The sequence below is a fragment of the Diabrotica virgifera genome, chromosome 5, assembly GCF_917563875.1.
Source record: "Diabrotica virgifera virgifera chromosome 5, PGI_DIABVI_V3a".
Classification (NCBI taxonomy): Eukaryota; Metazoa; Arthropoda; class Insecta; order Coleoptera; family Chrysomelidae; genus Diabrotica; species Diabrotica virgifera.
The window spans coordinates 55,866,647-55,888,785 of NC_065447.1; the positions used below are offsets into that span (position 1 = coordinate 55,866,647).

A 22,139-nucleotide genomic window follows, 5' to 3' on the forward strand; every position below is an offset into this window, starting at 1 on the left:
TTGTCTTGATTACACAATTTTATATTAAAATATTGATGCTACGCAGTTTGCACAAAGTCCGATATAGGTTGTCGATATTGTTTAAATATATATTCACCACAAATATAGCAAAAACAGTCTGGATTAAGCAGACAACATCTTCTAGAGGAAGCCATATTGTTGAAGTTTGCCGAGTACGGTAGTCGGAAAAACAAACACATGCACGGCAAGACTATTACAAAATTAACAACAATAATGACGCCGGACTCTACGCACACTTTTTTGATACTAATAGTAACTAACAGTGTTGCCAATCCACGCTATGCTGGTGACAAAAACGGTTGTGCGCATAGGCACAGCATAGACAAAATTTGTTTTAGTGACCAATAAATAACAAAAATCTAAGTAAAAATAATTAATGAGGGTAGTTAGCTATAACTTAAAAACAAAAGCTGTTAGAGAAAAATAATTGCCGTATTTAAAAAATCTGCGCCAATTTGAGATAGAAACATAAAAAAAATCACAGGAAACAAACAATTTTTTTCTTTTGTTGACCAGTGTAATCAATACCTAGTCTGCAGGCTGAAACGCACCAAACCTTCACAACTTATGGGGTCGCGATAAATGCACTTGAAACTGAGTGGAAAAACGTATATAAAAACGTTTGCGAAAAAATAGGGAAAATGGCACAAACATGGTGTGTGTGGCGAATTTTGAAAAATCTTATTTGGGATACTATGAGCCCTAAAGACTTCTACAAAACACAGTTTTAAAAGAGAAGGACAGGTTTTTTTTTCTGTGAATACTACCTATACTTATATCTCAGCGGCAAAAAGTTGTGAGGCAAAAACCAAAATCGCGTTTTTTTGTATTTTCTTGCTTCGTTTTTTAAAAATTATGTTTTTGTAAAAAAAAAAGATTTTTGATCTTAAAAAGTGACATTTTGATGGAAATTTAATTTTGAACAAATTTTTTGTAGATTGATATGCATGCATAGGGACTAATTCACTATGCAGCATAGGGAGAAATTCATAATTTCTCGAAAACGCACCCCTTGATATGGTAGCACCAGTAGCACTCTCCAATTTTTTCATTTTTGGTGGCCCATTGACAATATGAAACAATAAACACCTTTAACCTTGCAGATATGTTCTAAAGTACATAATAATATTAATAAATTGAATTTAAATATTGAAAATAATATATCACATATGCTACTTTCCTTTGTAAAAATAATATTAGCATTTGAGTCAGATAAAAATGACAAACGATAAAATTAAAATTCATTAAGTAGATATTACAGAAGTAATGTATTGACAGTCTAAACTAGGACATTTTGAACTTTGTTCAACATATTGCTGTAACTACGTGATTACTTAAATCTAACTGTCTTTAATAAATTAATAATAATGGAAGGTCTCATGGCGTATTTACAAAGTAGGATAATATAATAAATATTTACAAGGAACAATTACATGCAAAGAAAGCATGAGAAAATGGAAAAGAATTAGTTGATACATTCGACATAATACAAATTGCTGTTGTCTTCATTCTTATAAAATTTTAGATTAACTGGTTATGCTCTTAAATAGATTATAATAATTTATAATATAATGACTGGCTTTATATCATATTGAGGAATGCTCTTGACAATGCCGTACGATATAGTTTTCCACTTTTAACATTAATTCTGATTTGGTAGTTATACTTGATAACTACCAAAATACTTTATAAAGTATTTTGGTAGTTTTTATCATAGATATTTCAAAAAAGCCTGTTAGAGTTTTGATATAGGTTTAGATACCTTTTTAATACAGAGTTAGTACTTACCTTTGATGCAGTTTTGAACTTTGCAACAATGTCAAATTGTTTTGTTCAGTCCACGCTTTTGGCCATTGGATACTGTGGATTTTAAAATTCCCAAAGATGAATCTTGTCTATTGAGATGTGAAGTTTTTAGAATTGATAAAAGCATCTTCCAGAAAGGTTATTCTACTCAATAGAGAAGTAAACATGATCTTGATCAATATTAGTTGTATAACATTCAGGATTAAACGTTAGACATTCGTCTTTAGGTATATACCTCCTTTCTAGTTTTGCTGAATTTGTTTAACTTTAAAGCATCAACATAGTGTCATGTTTAGTATCCAGTTCATGCATAGATATCTAAGATTGCGTGTTATAATCTTATATACACTTTTTAAATTTTTGTTTTTCTTCTAAATATTTCTTTGTATCAATATACATCAGCACTTTTTGAGATTTTTTTGTGTAATCCAACGAGAACAAATGTTTTTTATGGATAAATAATCATACAATACACAATATACCTATAGTTGATCTACATACCTACTGTTATAACACTACTTCAAGTCTTACAGTACGAGTATCTTACATGAAGATCGTGCATTATTAGTTGTAAAACAGTATCAATATTTTCTGATATTTCATTTCAATATTCCAGTTTTAATAATCCACATATAATGTCATAGTAAATCATTACATAAACAGGTAATTCCACTCATTCACTAGGAAATAATTTGAAAGTTAATTCAAGCAACATGTTTATGACGGACTCAAATAAAAGTTCCCAAGAAAGTTATCTCAACAATTTTTAAGTTTTTAATGGAAACGTCAGATGACACGTGAAAATCTTTTTTGTTGTACTTTGTTGACCTCTAGGACACAAAATATAAATTGTACTCTTTGTAGATATTTATTTATATTTGCCAGTAACTCATGTTTTTTATAGTTCCTCGTTTAACAAGGACAGAAAATTATTTATCTCTACTTATTTGTTTAGGATTTTCCTAATAATGAAATAGTTTACTCGTAAGAAAAATAATGGAAAGGGCTTGTTGAAACATCTGTTTTCATGATAACTCAATCACGTAAAAATAAATAAAAAGAAAATTTTCGTGGAATGTTCTCAATTTATTAGTAGCAAACTACATGATATTCTCCACATAATCCACATAACCAAAAATTTGTAAAAAAAACTAATTTTTTTCCATTTTCTGCAAACTCTTTGCTCTTAAAATATATATATTAAAAAGTACAGGAATGAAGATATGTCCACAGTTACATATATACAAAATATTATTACTTTACAATTATGTACTAGAAATCATAATAACAATAAAAATTTTAAATAAATATTATTATTAAAGAATTTGTTGAATAGCAAATCTTTATTTTTAAAGTAAAACCAAAAATATGTTTACAGAAATTTAACCAATCAAGGTGATTTATATAAAAATAATTGTTTGTAATAAAAATTATATTGTTTTAATGCACAAAAAATAAAGGTATATAGGTAAATAGGTAAAATCTTAAGTTATTTTAATCAAAAAACAAAATTTGTGTTTTGGAAATCTATTCATTTTATATTTAATATTTTGTATCATTATTGTTACTCAAGAATTCCTACACCATCTCAAATTAGTGACGGGACGTGGGTTCTGGATGGGCAGTATTTGCCTCATTATACGAGTAGATTATCTGTTTTTCTCTTACGCATAATATGTATCCCTTTGATTTTTCGGCCGTTCTTCTCTGCCTTGACTAGATTTTTTTCACCTGGGTCCAGCTTGTTTTCTTAATGCAAGGAGTTACTTTGTGTAAACAATATTTTTCTAACACATTCTACAACTTCTTTTTCTTAAATAAAGGAGTTTTACGGCTTTGTTATAGTGTAGTAAATTTTCATTACACACCATATATATTAAAGGTGTTGTACAGTCACCAAAATTGAAATTATTCTGTTCTCTATTTATATCATTATTATCATTATATTATAATGATTAAAATTGGTAATATATGTTTGGAATATTCTGCTGCTTTATCATGTCGTATGTACAGTTACAATCACTGAATAGTTTACACCTTTATTTTTATATTGTAATACTGTAAAATCGCAGTGTCGTACGGATTTACTAAATGTTAAATTGCTTGTCAAAAATTTTAGTGCGTATTGAAAAATAAAATAAAAATTTATTAAAAGCGTCCAAAATGTCGTTTATATCACGCGCAAAACCAAAAGTAATTGCCAAACTCAATAATTTTAACTCAATTTTATTTTAAAAAAAATGCCTTTCTATACTTTTCGTTTTGTTAAATTTTGTAAAATAGATTTATTTTTTTGATTTTTTAATTTTATTCAACCTATTCTGGGTCCGCCACTGGTAACGTCACTTTGACGTAAAAGGTGCGTTTAAACGAGGTAAAAATTCAAAAATTGGCCACTGGATATTAAAGAGTGTAAACTATTCAGTGATTGTGACTGTATATTATTTTAGCAGATTTTATATATATCTATCAGTGTAGATACATATTAGTATTCCTTATAGGTAGGGTTACCATAATTTATTAAGGCCAAATCTGGACAAGGTTATTCCAAGGAAAAAACATATATTTGCCCTTGCCTTTTGGCACCCCTAAAGTTAGTATTAGTATTATCAGCACAAAGGCAAACTACTTTTAAATCAATAGAGTACTTTTTAATACATCTTAAACATTGTTCTACTAAAAGATCAGATGTTTCACCCGGAAGTTTATCAAAAAATAAAAGTTTCACGTTGACACGTTCATTTTACTTAAAATAACGAACACATACCAGAGTCAGTTTGATTTCGTTTCTGTTTGAACTATCAGTTGTAATCGTAATAAAATTTGCATCTTTGAGATCTTCGAGTAATTTGTTAAATATGTTTTTTAAATATTTTTTATAGTAACGAAAAAAATCCGGACATTTCTCATATCCGGACACCAATCCGGATATGTCTTTCAAATCCGGACTGTCCGGACGAAATCCGGACGTATGGTAACCCTACTTATAGGTGTCCCAAAAGTAGCGGAACGGTCGAATATTTTGTGAACTAAACATTGGATCGAAAAACTGAAATACACGTTTTCAATCATTTTTAAAAATCTATCCAATGACATTAAATATGATCTCCCACTCCACCTCTTGGAGGTGGGGTGGGGGCAACTTTAAAATCTTAAATAGAAACCCCCAGTTTTCATTGTAGATTTGGAATTATTATGTAAAAGTAAGCAACTTTTATTCGAGACATTTTTTCGAATTACGGATAGATAGCGCTATAATCGGAAAAAATCATTTACCGTGATATCATAGGCAAATTATAGAAACGGTCTTTCAAATGAAATACTCTTTCAAATGAAAAACCAGAAAATACGTTTTTAATATTTTTCAAAAACCTATCAGACAACACTAAATATGACCCTCCACCCCACCCCCTAGAGGTGGGGTGGGGGTGACTTTAAAATCTTAAATAGCAACCTCCATTTTTTATTACAGATTTGGATTTGTGATGACAAATTAAGCAACATTGATTCAAAACATTTTTTAGAATTATTGATAGATAGCACTATAACTGGAAAAAGACGATTTATTAGCGCCATCTATCAATAATTCTAAAAAATGTTTCGAATAAATGTTGCTTAATTTTTCATGACGAATACAAATCTGCAATAAAAAATGTAGGTTGCTATTGATAATTTTAAAGTTACCTCCACCCCACCTCTAAGGGGTGAGGTGAAGGCTCATGTTTAGCGTTATTCGATAGGTGTTTAAAAAATATGAAATGAGTGTTTTTTGGTTTTTCATTTGGAAGTGTATATAAGGAATCCAAATCTAAAATAAAAACTGGGGATTTCCATTTAAGATTTCAAAGTTACCTCCCACCCCACCTCTAGGGGGTGGAGTGGAGCGTCGGGTTTGATCTCATTCGATAGATTTTTGAAAATTATTATACACATATTTTTCTGTTTTTCGATACGATGTTTATTTCGAGAAATATTTGACCGTTCTGCTACTTTTGGGACACCCTATATAAACTTAATAACATAAAAAACTTCAACTTCGTCAAAAATCTCATTGAAATACTTTTCTTTTTTGGTGATGTTTCGAAAAATGCTTCCTTTTCCAGTTATTTTCAATTACTTGTTGAAAAAATGCCTTAATTAGTGGTTTTTAGATTATTTTGTAAAAAACTATCAAATCAATTGCAATTCTATAAAAAGGTACACCATAAAGTTAAAGCAATAATATTTTGACAATAAATGATTTCTATCTCACTGAATACATCGACCCAAATATTTTGAATAATGTTTCTCTACCAGCAGTGCTAATATATTTTATATGTTTCAACAATTTTTTTCTTTAATTTTGGACCTTGTTAGGGGGGAAATATCCCCATTTTCCTTCCCCGACTGTCGAGCAGTCTACCTCTAAGTGTGTACAACGGTCGCGGCAACACAGGTGCGCGTAGCGTAGAAATCTTAGTTTAAATTTAAAACTATTTTTTAGCTAGGCAGAAACCATTATATTTGTTAAAATATTCTTACTTGTACCTGAAGGTTTAAAGATTATAAAACTTTTAGAATAATTGCAATTAAATCGGCAGGTATTTAGAAAAAGCCCAAAAAATCATGAATTAAAGCACTAAACGTTGCAAATAATTCGTAAAGAAATAATTTTTTTTAAAATTACCATGAAAGAAAAACGTCTATTTCGATGAGATACGCATAAATAAAAAAAATTGATTCCGAAGCGATTTGTTGAAATTGTTTTCCTTTATACACCTACCTATTAGTTATTTGTCAATGACAATTGCCGGCCCACTTGGAAAATTAAAACAAAATACATTATTAAACTTTAAACAATATATAGAATCGAATAAAAATAGTTAAAAAAGGGAATTATAAATAATGCAAAATAAAATTAGTCGACTCTACTTATACGCCGCCTATAACGCTTCAGTTTTAACAATTTATAAATTTTAATATATTCAATATGTTTTTTTGTTTAGAACCCTACGCACTGGATACACTTTTATATTCACAGTACCTACTTTTCATTTTGTTCGACGTAATTCATAAAAATCTGTTATTTGTAAAATGCCTTTATAATTTGAAATATATCTACTTTATTTAATCATGATAAAATTTCATAAGATTTTACCTACTTCAATTTATTACGGATAACTCCAGTATTTAGAAGTATTTAAAAATCAAAAAGTTTGATAAATAATTAAAAATATGAACTTCCTTCAAATATCTCATGATCTTCAAAAAAATAACACAATAAAATATCACTAACAACAGACGAAAACCTAGAAATAATCTATTGCACAAAAAATTTCTCGAATAGACTCTTTCAAGTGTTATTGTTTAGTAAAGAATCTATACTAAACGGGTTCGCCCGTCTGATTTTGTCATCTTGTGATCCTGCGGTTAGATCCACTCCTGATTCCGATACGGAAGACGAGTACCTACCACTCTCGCTATTATTAAAGTTTTCTGATTCCGCCCCAGAGTCCCCAACAACGTCTATATCGCTATCACTGTCTGCCCCATCACCGCCCCTCTGCGCAAGGTACTCTCTTTTTAGCGCCACAAGGTCCACTGCGATGCCTTTGGCGCGCAGCTTGCGAGCTTGTCGCTCGAGAGCTTTTTGAAGCTTTTTCCTGCGGCGCGCACGTTCTCTGGCTCGAAGCTCGGCAGGTGGTATTGGTTCGCCCGAGCAGGATTGAGGATGAGCGTTGTGGGCGGGCCGGCCGGGACCTTTTTTGGTGTGTTCCTTCTTGCGCCATTTGGCACGACGGTTCTGGAACCAAACCTGAAACAAGAAATTTCTATACGGCAATTGCTTCAGTAAATTTAAAGATGTACATTAATTTGAAAGTAAATACAAATATTAAGCTAATTGTGCGGATATTTAAGCTTTCTATGGTCAAGAATTATAATCAACGTTAGGGATAGTAATATATGATGAGACCCAAGTAGCAATTAATGCTAGTCAGATCAGGGTGCGGCGATCTAGTGGGCTCCAGGTCCTGGAATATTCGTGTCTACTCTTAAAAAGTGTAGACATGGAAGTGGTGAAAAAATAAATAAAATAGTATGCAATTGTAATACACTACTTTCGAGTGTTGGCTAATATTGGTTGTTCATACTAATGAACCACCGACACCTGAAGTGACGATAATTTAAATTAAAAGAGTAAAAGATATCGAATAAACTCCTAAAGTACAGAGGACAAGATCTGACCAAACAACTATTAAAACTAATCAAAAATAATACAACAAAACAGAATACCAGAAGAATGAAGATCAAGCATCCCAATATCTCTTTTCAAAAATGGAGACAAATCGAACACGGAGAATTGTAGGGAAATTAATGTATTAATCACAACATTAAAATTAACAATCCAAGTGGTAACAAACTGAATTAAATTATAAACAAGGTATTAGGGCGGGAAGGTGATGCACTGACGTTATATGAAAGAAAAATGCTAGAAACAGCAGATATGAAAAACCTTTTGAAAAATTGATGGTAAGACAGTATGTACCCCCCTCGTATATTTTGAACGGTTATACTTATAATAGTGAAATTTGGAGGGAGGAAATAAACGGACGTAAGCTTCTTAACTAGTCATGACAGGTGACGTAATTATGACAGAGACTTTACAGCGCCACTGTGACAGATAATTTTAAATGGGACCTTATGCTAAGTGATACCTTGTTTGAAAGGTATTGAAAATACCTATTCAGTCATACTAATTTTGTTTGAGTTTAAGCTAATTTTGATGAATAAATGAAATAAATATAAAATTGTAGTTTCGCATTTAATTAATAAAAATTCAAAATTCCTCATATGATTACTTGCCAAAAAGATTGACGTTGACGTAAAACCTACAAGAGAATTGGAAAACGTCAACTTTTTTGACAAAAAAACATAGGCGGACATTTGAATTTTTATTAATTAAATGCGAAACTACAATAATATATTTATTAAATTTATTCACCAAAATAAAAATCAACTAAAACCCAAAAAAATTAGTATGACGGAATAGGTATTTTGAATACCTTTCGAACGAGGTATCTCTTGCCATAAGGTCCCATTTAAAATTATCGGTCACAGTGGCTCTGTAACTTCATCTGTCACTATTATGTCACCTGTCATGACTAGTTAAAAAGCTTACGTCCGTTTATTTCCTCCCTCTAAATTTTACTTTTATAGGTATAACCGTTCAAAATATACGAGGGGGGGTACGGACTTTTGACTAGCACTGTATGTTTAGATTATATTCGGCTAGTTTTTATGAAGTAATTGGAAGATTGTAATTCAACGTTAAAGAAAAAAAACTTATTTCAAGAATGACGATAGCCGAAAAAACCGCGATTGAAACACATGGCGAGCTTTATGAACAAATTATATTATTAATTTTGCAAAAAGTCAGAAGGAGCGACCTATTTAATATTACATACTTTATAAATCTGGCCTTTTCAATTTTAAAATGGACCCCTCTATTTATTGATTCATGAGCCGCCGCTGGTTATATATTGTGATATAAAATACAATTTCATTTTGTTTTAAGTAAACCGCAGAATAATTGCACATATTTATTCCTTAATTTTAATTTGCCAACCTATTTATGTATATCAATAAATGACCTGATTGATATCTTAACCGAATGGTGAATTAAGTCATAAGCAATACACCACGCTTCACAACCCAACCTTAATGCATGTATTAGGAATGGAAAAATAGGAACGAGGTTCTGCCGGGCGAAAATCATGGAAATTAATATTGCCCTATATCACGCTACACAACACCATGCCACTCTGACAGTATGGAAACACTATAATTAACATGGTAATTTCGGGGCGATATGTTAGTACTAAAAGTTGGTGGCGTGTAGTGGCCAGTTTACCCTTATTCATAGTTCACATAGTTCGTAGACAAGACAAGGGATAAAGAAAGAGGGTAAGGCAATAAGTTCTAGACATAAAGGAATAAGTATTAAGATTGTCGACTGACAAAAGGTCGACGAAGAAGTAATAGTTATGTGCAGAGTTGTATAATTCATTGTGTTGCTTCCTAAATAATGAACGGTTTAATAGATTATTCTAACAGGGGAGTCAAAAAACTTCTACCCACAGATTTCGCCACTAATTGTTTATTAATTGTTGAAACAATAACAATTATTGTTTTTTATCAATAATGATATCGTTGCATTCATCATTTTACTTGGATCAAAAAATGTTTCTATTTTGTTTTTGATTATGATGCATCCGAATCTGACATTACAATTTGAAAAAAAAAATTTAAGCTCTCATACAGTATGTCTGTGTAATAGGGATGGACTCGAGACAAGCCGAGCCGAGCTTTTGACAAGATTTCGAAAGCCCAGCTTGACATAAAAGCTCGGCTTGAACTTCGAATTTCAAGCTCGTGGCTCGTATAGGCTCGGTTCGTGGCTCTTTGGAGCCACGATTTTTTTTTAATTCGTCACAACCCTTTTGTATTTATTCAATTAAAATACTTGTTCAATTGTTCACTTGCAAAAACTAATCTTATATTTTTTGTTGTATGAGTTCAATATTTTTCACTTCTTGTCAATATCCTACCACTTATTTCATCTCTACCCATACAGACAGTTATTGCTGAGACGAGACAACGCGCGATGCTATCTCGGTCTCATTGGGTTGTCACTCACCGCGCGCTGAGGACACATCAAACTCTTCTACTGTTGACCCGCAAAGGTAACGGAAGTGCGTATCGACTCTATTGAGTGTTACTCTCCGCTGAAGACACATCAATCTCTTCTACTGTAGACCTCAAAGGGAAATGATGTGCGTTTCAACTCTATTGAGCGTCACTTTTCTCTGATTACAAATCAATCTCTTCTATTACGGCCCGCTGAAGGGTGCACGCGCTTGGACCTTTCTCTCTCAGTTCCATTGCCGTTGAACAAACACTTTTATCCTCTACGTAATAGTCTAAGACAATAATTCGTTATACAATATCCGTTGAACCGTTAATAACAATTAAAACTCGTGAAACAGTTTAATCCGTGAGTGAAACGGCATATGTGTTTAAACAAAACGCGATCAGTGATCAGTGACAAAGGATTTTGATAAGACTTTTATAAACTTATAATATTGTCTGCTTATCACAATCCCTCTATAAATTTCCACTTAAACCATCAACCTCATACAGTCCACAAACTCTGAAATTATATTAATAATTTCACATATTATGTACGTTCCTTTATTGTACAATACTCTCGTATTATATACATATTATCACTGAATACTGTGTATTTTCAAACAAATATTTCCTTTTAGGAGAGGTTTTCTTAATGCGTGTGTGTATATCTTTCTTCGTCTACCTTAGCGCCATCGTTTATTTACATACCTATCGACGATATTGGTTTTAATCCGTAAAATTTCTATTTATTCGGCAAAGCGAGGCTATAAAGGTTATCGCCATAACTTTATAGCCGTAGCAACACGGTGGGTGCTCTCTATATGAAGGCATCAACCTTAAAACAATCAATTTGTATGCATAACATGCGATAAAAGCACCGAGTTGGATACACACCAGTCAACGCCAACACTGCCAACAGGGGGTGTGAAATAAATACTGGATTTTGCTATTTCGCTCTCTCGCGTATAGATATTAACGGACGTCGGGGATTTACTGGAAACTTAACATTGAACGTTAACCTAACTAATGAAAGTCACGTGAGAATAATAAACAAATAGAATGTAATGTACCTGTACGAAACGGGTGGTTCATCAACCGAAATGAGATCAGAGTAATAAGGTTTGTTCCAACATAACGAGAAACCGTCCATAAACGATCACCGTCCTACGCAGTTCCATGGAACGTATTATTTCGTTCCCATGGAACGTTAATTATATAGTAACGTGATCGTTACATGACGGTTCTTCGTTGTGTTTGAACAAACCTATAATGTACGAAAAAAAATATGGTAATTAACAGGTGTCATAACATCTTTTCGATTCTTTAGGAAAGTGTGAAGAAGAAAATACATTTTAACTGAAGAATATATCTTCTTCTTCTTCTTCTTCTTTTTATATAGACATTACTCTGTCTGTTTTTCAATGTGCCTCCAGTAAGTTGTCATTCAATCTTTTTCGTGGTCTTCCCACTGATCGTCTTCCTATTGGGGAACCGTCTCTCGCCGTCCTTACTACTCTATTTGTTGTCATTCGGCTTATGTGGTCGCTCCATTCTACTCTTCTGCTTTTCACCCAGTTATTAATGTTGTCCACCTTGCATCTCCTTCGTATATCTGCACTTCTAGCTCTATCCCACATCGTCTGACCATCGATTTTTCGCAATGTTTTCATCTCTGCTGTTTCTAGCATTCTTTTTGTCCTTTCTGTATCAGGTCGTGTTTCTGCCGCGTATGTCATTATTGGTCGGATGACTGTTTTGTAAATTCTGCCTTTCACTTCTTTTCCGATGTTTTTATTTCTCCATATTGTTTCATTCAGGCAACCTGCGGCTCTGTTTGCTTTATTCACCTGATCTTCCACTTCTGTTTCGAGCTTTCCGTAGCTGCATAGTGTGATGCCTAGATATTTAAACTCCATGACTTGTTCTATTATTTGATCCTCCAGCTCTAATTTACACCTTATTAGATCTGCTGTTATAACCATGCATTTAGTCTTTTTTGGGGAAATTAACATGTTAAATTTTCTAGCGGTTATATTAAATTCGTGCAGCATACGTTGTAAATCATCTTCACTTTGAGAGATTAGTATTGCGTCGTCTGCATAGCAGATTATTTTAAGTTGTTTTTCTCCCATTTGGTATCCTTTTTTTGTTCTTACTTTTTTTTATTATTTCGTCCATGATCAGGTTGAACAACAGAGGGCTCAGGGAATCTCCCTGTCTTATCCCATTGCCAGCTTCAATTGGCTCAGTTAGTTTATCATCTACTTTTACTTTTATTGTGTTGTTCTGGTAGATATTTTCGATCGTTTTAATTAATCCTAGAGGTACCTCTCTTGCGTACAATAAATGGATAACGTCCTTTAATTTGACCCTGTCGAATGCCTTCTTAAGGTCCACGAAACATAAGTATGCCGGTTTGTTGTATTCTAACGACTTTTCTTGAATCTGCCTCATTATAAATATAGCGTCGGTGCATCATCTTCCCGACCTAAAACCTTGTTGTTCTTCATCTAATGTCATAATTTTATTCAGTGTGTTTGTTATCACTTTGGTCGTTAATTTTAATGTGGTGTTTAATAAATTAATTCCTCTGTAATTCTCCGGGTCCGATTTTTCTCCCTTTTTGAAGAGAGGTATTAGGATGCTTGATCTCCATTCTTGTGGTATTCTGTTTTGTTGTATTATTTTTTGGATTAGTTTTAATAATTGTTTGGTCAGGTCTTGTCCTCCATACTTTAGGAGTTCATTCGATATTCTGTCCTCTCCTGGTGATTTTCTATTTTTTAATTTCCTTAATGCTTCCGTTACCTCTGCTTCTTCAATATTTGTTTCTTCGTTTGTTGTCACTGCAGGTGTTGGTGGTTCGTTATCGTTATCTTTAGCAAACAGAGATCGAAAATAGTCTGCCCAACTTTCCTTCTGAATGTGTTTCGTTTTTATTAGTTCGTTCATCTCTTTTCTTTGTCCTGTGATCATTCTCCATATTTCCTTTTGTGTTCCGTAGAAGTCGTGTTCCATCTGTTTTGAGAAACTCTCCCAGTGTTCTCTTTTTATTTGTCTGACTAGAATGTTTGTTTCGTTTCTAATTCTTTTATAGTGGTTGTATGCCTGTTGTGTTTGTTGTGTTCTGTATTGTAAAAAGGCTTTCTTTTTTTCTTCACATTTTATCTTCACTTCCCCTCGAAACCATGGGGTTTTCTTTTTTGATATATTGGTATTCATTACTTTCCTCTCTCCAAGTGATTCTGTTGTTGCGTTAATTATGTTACTTTTGAGTTTTTCCCAGCTTTCCTCGATGTTATCGTTTTGTAGTATTTCATTATCAGCAATCTTCTCTGATATTCTTTTTCTATATAAGTACTCCGTGGATTCCGTACTTAGTCCTTCGACTTTGATTTTTGTTTGTGTTGGTGCCACTCTCTTAGGTTTGAAGCGTTTCATGGTGATTCTGATTTTACATAATACTAGGCTGTGGTCACTACCTACATCTGCTGAGTTGAGGCATCTTACGTCAATTATTTTTGATGGATGTATATCTCTGTTAGTTACAACATAGTCTATCATAGATCTTTGTCCACGGGTATTATTGAATGTATATTTGTGTTGGTCTTTGTGGTCAAAAAAGGTGTTGTTTATTCGAAGTTCGTTATTCGTGCAGAAGTTTATCATCAGTTCTCCATTTTCGTTGAAGAATATATGACGTAATATATCATCATCATCATGATTCTGATTCTGTTTGGGCTATTTCGATTCATTTGTCGCAGGGAATCATTCCCCATTAACGTTTTGGTCTTTGGTTTTACAATAATTGGTGATGTGACTTCTACAACATTTTTCCATTCGTTCCTGTTATTGCTTATGGTTGTCGGTTCTCTAAATCCCATCTACTTAAGGTCCTCAATTATCTGGTTCTCCCATCTCGTTTTCGGTCTTCCTCGAGGTCTACCTGATACTGGTCACTATTTGGTGATTTTCTTGATAACTGGTTCTGGATTTCTCCTTTGAGTCTAAGTCCATCTGAATCTCTATGTCTTGATAAATCTGACAATGGTTTTTCCTTTCAAAAGTTGTCTTACTTCGTAGTTCATCAGTTTTCTAAATTCAAACTTAAAAGGGGTAAACCCTGTAGTTGGCTGTATACCTTCGTTAAAACAACGTAGAATGAAGTAAACACTTCTGTTGTATGTAGGTATATTAATTTATTATTAAAATTCTTAAAATTTATCCACAAGGGAGTGGAAGTACAAAACGTTTTCGGTCAAAATGACCATCATCAGTGTAAACGTCCAGTGTACAAGTAGTTGAAACTAGCCACTTCAAAAGGTGTAAAAACCTCTAAATAACATTATTGCTACATTATAAGCTATATAATAATCGACCTTAAGTCGATGTCTTAAGATTATATATTATCACATGTGGATGTATGCCATCCTTGCTCGGATTACATACAAGGATACAAGGATGACATACATCCACATGTGATAATATATAATCTTAAGACATCGACTTAAGGTCGATTATTATATAGCTTATAATGTAGCAATAATGTTATTTAGAGGTTTTTACACCTTTTGAAGTGGCTAGTTTCAACTATTTGTACACTGGACGTTTACACTGATGATAGTCATTTTGAACGAAAACGTTTTGTACTTTCGTGGATAAATTTTAAGAATTTTAATAATAAATTAATATACCTACATACAACAGAAGTATTTACTTCATTCTACGTTGTTTTCTAAATTCATTATTAAGTAATTTTAGTGGGCCTGCTATTCCCGAAATGATGTTTTTCTCTAGGATCATCAATATTTTTGCATCTTTTTGTGTCAAGCACATTACTTCAGCTCAGCACCATATGAGACCCCTAGAACACAAGAGGTGTAAGTGATAATTTTTAGAAAATTGAGTTAAATACAAAAATGGATTCCCAAACACACAGAAAACATTGCGGCTTTAAAGTTTCTACATAAACTAATAGTAGGGGAGCAAAGTATGCTAAATGTGGAGTCACTCGAGCGTTATGGGGACCTATTGGGTTGTGAAGAGTAGGTAGGTCTTAAACCAAAAAAAGTTAAGTAAAGTTTTCCATTTTAGTGGGCGCTTGCCATTTTTAACATTAATTTTCCATTTCCAACAAATGTTTTTTCCGATTATAACGCCATCTGTCCATAATTCGAACGAATGTTTCGAATAAAAGTTACATATTTTTACGTAAGGAATCCAAATCTGCAATAAAAAATGGGGCTTCTATTTAAGATTTTAAAGTAACCCCCACCCCACCTCCCTGGGGGGTCGTGTTTCATCGCATTTGATAAATTTTTCAAAAATATTGAATAAGTATATTTTACAGTTTTTCGATCATTTCGCGAAATATCGCGGGATTCGTATATAAAATATTAAATTTACCCCCCACCCCTCTCCGTGGGAAGTCGTGTTTGGTATCATTCGATAGATTTTTAAAAAATATTGGGCACATATTTTTTAGTTTTTCGATCGGTCATTCATTTCGCGAAATATTCGCTTTTTTCTTGTGAAACTTTGGGACTCACCCATTTCCTTACGCCCGGCTCAAATCGTCAGATTTTTGAAATATACACTCTTTTGCATGTACTTAACGTACCTTATCTTAATCTGACAATTTCGAGTTTTTTTAAGGATAGATTTTTTTTCGGGCCCCTCTTAACGAACTCCCCTGTGTTAAGAGCCATTATATGGTAGAGGTACATCTGCAGAGTACCAGGTTTCTCCCCATATGATAATCTGACGCGCTCGAGTAACTGCAAAAATCCCCGCTTGGGCTCCCCTACCATAAAAATAACATGATCAAAACTGACATGTAATTTAAAACATGCTAAGTAGTACCTACCTAGATTTTTAAATTTGTCTAGAACTTTGAACAAAGTTTTCTCAAAACTTAGCACTTACACCCCTTGTGTCCTAAGGGTCTCATATGTGATTACTGGTCTAATTGCTACTCTGTAATTTTTCAGTTTGGTATTCTGAGTAAGCTTCTTATCTTTGAGGAGATTGTTGCATTTCCAGTAGGTTCTGTTTCCTGTCAGGATTCTTTCATTGATCACTATGTTTCTATTATCAGTTCCATTAACTGACACCCCAAGATATTTAAAGTGTTCTACCTTTTCAAACTCATATCGCCAATATTTAACCTTGTCACATTAACTGTATTTTGTCTTGAGCATATTAGGTGAACATGATGACATTAAATAACAAACTAACATATTACAATGATTATCTGAATAATACACTGTTTTGGTTGTAAATATTTTTTTGCAAATATTTTTTTTTATTTTTTTGTATTTTGTTATTATATTTATTTTTAATTTATTTTTTTTATTACTATTTTTTTATTGTTTTTTTTTACTACGCTAAAACATAAACCCGATTCATCATCTTGGAGGTTTACACCTTCTTAGTTTTTTTTCTCACTTTTTTGCTCTTTTTTTTCTTTTTTTTGCTTTTTTTTCTCTTTTTTTTTCTTTTCTTTTCTTGTTCTTTTCTTTTTCAATTATAATATACAGTAATTACTTAAATCTACATGGTCTAAAAAATAACAACAAAACAAACAAGTTTGTTTTGTTTTAACAAACATGCTTGCTTTGTTTTAACAAAATTATTTAAATACAGGGTAAATTTTATTGCTACAATTCATATTTACAGTTTTTGATATGTTCGTAAATTGTTTTTAATGTATTAATATCTTCAGAAAAAATCAAATTGTTCAGGTAGACGGGAAGTGGAATTTTTAATATATTAAGATTATCATAAAATTTGTTTATATTTACTGATTGATGTGAACATTCGAGGAGAATATGTAGTAGATCACCTTCTTTTCCACACTCACAGTTAAGTGACTCTGTGAACCCCAAACTGTACATATGAAGGGGGTAAGTGCGTGATTACATCTCAATCTATTTATAACTGTTATGAAATGGCGGTTTGATACAGAATGAAACCATCTTTTAATGGGAATTTCAGGCTGCATTTGTTTATAATTACTTTCAGTTCTCGTGTTTCGATAATACGTTTGCCAACTTTCTTTTTGGTTTCGTCTACTAATAATGTCAATATCCGAAATGGGAAAGTGATGAAAGAAAGAATTTATAAAATAATCATTAGACCAACAATGACATATGCAACAGAAACACAACCTGACACGCAGAACAAATAATAGAATGCTACTAGCATCAGAGATGAAAAACCTTAGAAACATGAGACAGAGCTAGAAGTACAGATATACGACACATATTCAAGGTGGAAAATATCAAGAACTGTGTAAGAAAAGAGTAGAATGGAATCATCATATAAGTCGAATGACAACAAAAAGAATAATAAAGACGACAAGAGACGGTTCTTCCATAGGAAGACGATCAGTGAAAATAGCACGAAACAATGGAACGATAACTTACGGGAGGTATATTGAAAAACAGACAGAGTCCTTGTCTACATTAAAAAAGCAGAAAACTTATAACGCTTTCAAAAAATATATTACCCTATTACTTGTACCTACATGGATTTCTTATCCCTGTTGATACTTCCCCAACTGGTCCAACTGCTTTCTTTTATAAAGTTTGCTATAATTATTGACCTTATCTCTATTAAATTTGTTCATAAAGAATTTATAGCGATACGCTTTAATTACTATTTTCGCTAATTTTAATTTTAATATTTTTTCTTAAAAGCGAAACATGGCTTTAACAACTTAACGCTTATCAAGCGTTAAGAGTGACATGGCTTTACTCTGTCAACATCTGTTTTCTCACCCACATAAATTAGTTATCATATCAGACCATTATGTCAACAACTCACTTAATGCATCTAAATTGTTTTCTTAAAACTGCGAAAGTGTACGCCAGACCTAGTGATTTATTGACAGCTGGTCAAAGTAAAAGAAACACAAACATATTTATCGTTTGTGGTTTTTTTCTTCAGTCACAGCTCGACAGGCATACGTATCGGGTCACACCCCTTGGCCGTCGCTAACATCGACCCTTCCTTCTGAGTGTCTTAAGCGAAACACATTTTTGTTACAACAATAAATAAAATATTTATCGTTCTTTTTATTACATTCATTTCAATTAAATTCCGGCAACTCACCCATCGGAATAAATTTAATAATATCAGAAACAGAAATGAAAAGGTCTATGCTTGGACTAATTCTGAGAGATATAAAAATAAATGAAGATATCCACAAATAAGAAAAAGTAGAATACATCATAGAGGAGGTAGCAAAATGAAAATGGAGATGGGCCGTTCAACTAGTAATGAAAAATAACACATCTAAACAAAAACATCGTAGAATAATGATTAAGGACTGACAATAGGAATCCACTAAATGTAACTGAATATGATACATACATACAAATACTTGGAAACGTTTAGCAGATGCTTCCGTCCAACAGCAGACACAAAGGGGCTGAATAATGATGATATTAATTGAAAAAATTTGTTATTTATTTCAATTTTTAAATTTACACTGAAAAGTGTATCAGAAAATAAATAATAGTATTGTGTATGCCATCAATTTATTCTTAAAGTTAAAGTACTAGGTACATACATGAAAACCATTGATGACACATCATCGTAACATTGCCTATAATAAAATAAAAGATATGTCTTTACCGAAAGCAATCCAATTGTTTGGATGTTTATATCCCGAAAAGTTTCAAATTCGTTTTCGGCCAAGCATCGATTTAAAAACAATAAGGGCTGGAGCTTATGGTAGCAGATTCTTTGGGAGCCAATGTTGCTTCGAGTTAATGTATATCAGGGCGCAATGTTGCGGTCACTCAATCGATCCTGAGGGAGAAAACCTCTTTTTTCACCCTCTTCTAACCCTGCTGCTGACCTCTGAGATTTCCACAGTATTGCTTGATGCGAGATACGAACAGGGAAGGACTAAGCCACAAATAGTGAGTTGGAGTGGTTTAGTATAAAACATTTTTATTTATTAAAAACCGATTAGCCATCATTTTATAAAATTATGAAACATAACATTATAATGGTCATTCCACATACTTCTAGCTAATGTCAGTCCAACGTAAACATACAAAAGCATTTATTCCACGAAATATTTTGGAGTTTCCTTTTTGTACTGTTTTGAGATAGGGATAGCCTTTTTTACGATATTATCTTTTTCCTTCTTCTTTAATCTAAGCTTTGAGGTATCCTTTTTTAGGATATTTGTTTTTTCTCTGGAAGATATATGTTCTCTAACGGTTATCTTAAAGCTAATTAGCTTATTGTACTTGTTTTTTCAACATAAAAGTCTTCGGAACTATGAGCTATCTGAAAACCAATAGACTTGGCCCTGATATATCTAGGACTCTCATATTAAGGCTACATAGAACCTTCTTATATCAACCGTAAGTTCTGTCTAAGCTGTCGGTTTTGTTGAAGGTTTGAGTGTAGAAGCTTGTTTGTGAACATTGAGACATACTTGGGGTAAAAACAGTATCCGTAACCAGGGTCGCGTCACTACTTGTTCTCTTTTTATTTTTTATCATTCATTTATGAGTCCTCTTCCGGGCCAATTCTTTTGTTTCCATGTTTATTTTATTCCCACGAGTTAGGATGAGTTCCTGTCGATCAAGGTATTGTGATCATACAGTGCAAAGGGTATAATTCTCCAGAATTCGCCAGAAAGTTTCCGAAAGTTTCCTGGTGCATAGCTTAGGCAACATTTTCTCCTGTACTATGCGTCCGATGGGCACGATGGTGTTACATCTTGATATGGGGTTGGGAGCAGTAGGCGCTGCATAAACCTTGCTCTATGAAATGCCAATTATGGTACGGATGCGTGATTTGTCGACAAATGAAGAACTGTATATGTGAATGCGTATTTTGTATTTTTGTGTTTATGTGACTGTGTGTATGTGTAGTGGTAAAAGATACATTTGCTACTCCTGTGTTATGTTCTCAGTTAATCCGCAGGTGCCAATTTAGTTATATGTTTTTTACACCTATTCTATTGTTCTATATATCACTAGCACGTTCCCTATTGGCGAATGGGAAAAGCCTTGTTGAGGATGAGAACTTCCCCACTCAGCCTATTCTGTGTGGAGTCCTACTATCCATAGAGCTCCTTCTCATAGTCCCAGATGGGGAAAATATATTTCCTTTAAATTTAAAAGCCTCTTTAAAGGTACTACGTAGGTGTTTAAAACCTGGAAAAACTGAAAAAATTTTATGGTTACATTAGAATTTAAACCATTTCTAATTTGGAATCTTATTTATTACATGCTGTATTACGAAATTACAAGAATGCCAGATAAACACATAATTAAAAATGGCATTAATTATTACTATTTCATATTATGAACATAATCGTAAATTCCTCACTCATTGCTACTATGATTTGGATAATAATTTATTATATAAATTAAATCTAACAATAATTAATAAATTATTATAAAATAGTTTATTTAAAAACTATCTAAAAGTCATCCACATGGATTGCAAACGTTTTCGTTCTGAACAGAACATCTTCAGTGCCTGGAATGAAGTATTTCCACGTTAGATTAAGGCAAAAAGGTTAAAATTGTGACTGTTAATGAGAAAAATATGTGGAGAATACTTACATTCCGCAAAGTAGTTGTAACTAGCACACCAATGAAGGTGGTAACTTCATAATATATGGCTTACATTATAAATTTTAATAAAATATTGTGACTACTAGTCGATGTTAAAAGACTTTTGTTAAAAAAGTTTTTTTTTGTATCATATTTAGATCATTTTTGTTTGAAATCTCAATAATGACAGCTTGCCTTTTTGTTCGTTTTCTTTTTCGTTTTCCTTTTTCTGTCCTTTTCATTTTCCTTTCTATTTGCTTTCCGTTTTTATTTTTTCCTTTTCCTTTCCTTGCCAAAAGAAAGTGGTAACGATTTTTGATGACATTTTGATAACGATTTCTGTAGTGGAAGTCGAAACGTAAAATAGAATTTAATTTCAAACAAAAATTGTGGCTTTATTCCCAAATAAAATAGTAAATTACAAAAGAAAGTGCTCAGCTTCTAAATTCACTTATCGAGTTCCTAAAGTCCCAATTGTGTTTACTACGAGCAAAAGTCCTGTGATATACATCATCTATAATACTCTGAATATTTCGACGAGAGTAAACGAAAGCGAGCAAGAAAACTATCTACCAATTTTGGATATGCTAATTACTGAGCTGAGTCGACGGTTGACAGCGCACGAGTCAGTGAACTCAGTATTTGGTGTTTTGTGTGTTTTTCCAAAACTAAAGTGATACTTAAATAAAGGAATGTGCTTTAAAACTACATATACGTGAAAACTATCCTGATGATATTGAACCTGAAATTGAAGATGAACTAGTGCACTTTAAATATTTTATAGACTAGCTTCAAGACTGCAGGTCAAAGAGTTTATTCTTGCTTCACAGTCATTTTGGGTTATTTATGAGAATAGATTCGAATAGATGTTTCCAAATGTGTCAGTAGCCTTTAAGACAGGCCGCACATCAAAGAAACATGAAACGTAAATTACGTTTCATGGAAATAAACCACTGCTAAACAAATATATGTCCGGCCAATTATGAAACTCTCCGAAAATAAAAATGTGTCATGAGCATGAATCACACTCGTTTCATTGGTAGGCGGACTGAG

At 32.7% G+C, this 22,139-nt stretch overlaps 1 protein-coding gene across 1 annotated transcript in view; it reads right to left on the bottom strand.

The window, feature by feature from the left end:
• Window positions 1-23: 23 nt before the first annotated feature.
• LOC114339097 (homeobox protein unc-4-like) overlaps window positions 24-22,139 on the bottom strand; it is a 244,904-nt gene continuing 222,788 nt past the window's right edge. The window contains exon 3 of the mRNA XM_028289733.2: window positions 24-7,621. Coding sequence (XP_028145534.1) covers window positions 7,160-7,621 — 462 coding nt within the window. The 3' untranslated portion in view covers window positions 24-7,159. The remainder of the gene's footprint in view (window positions 7,622-22,139) is intronic.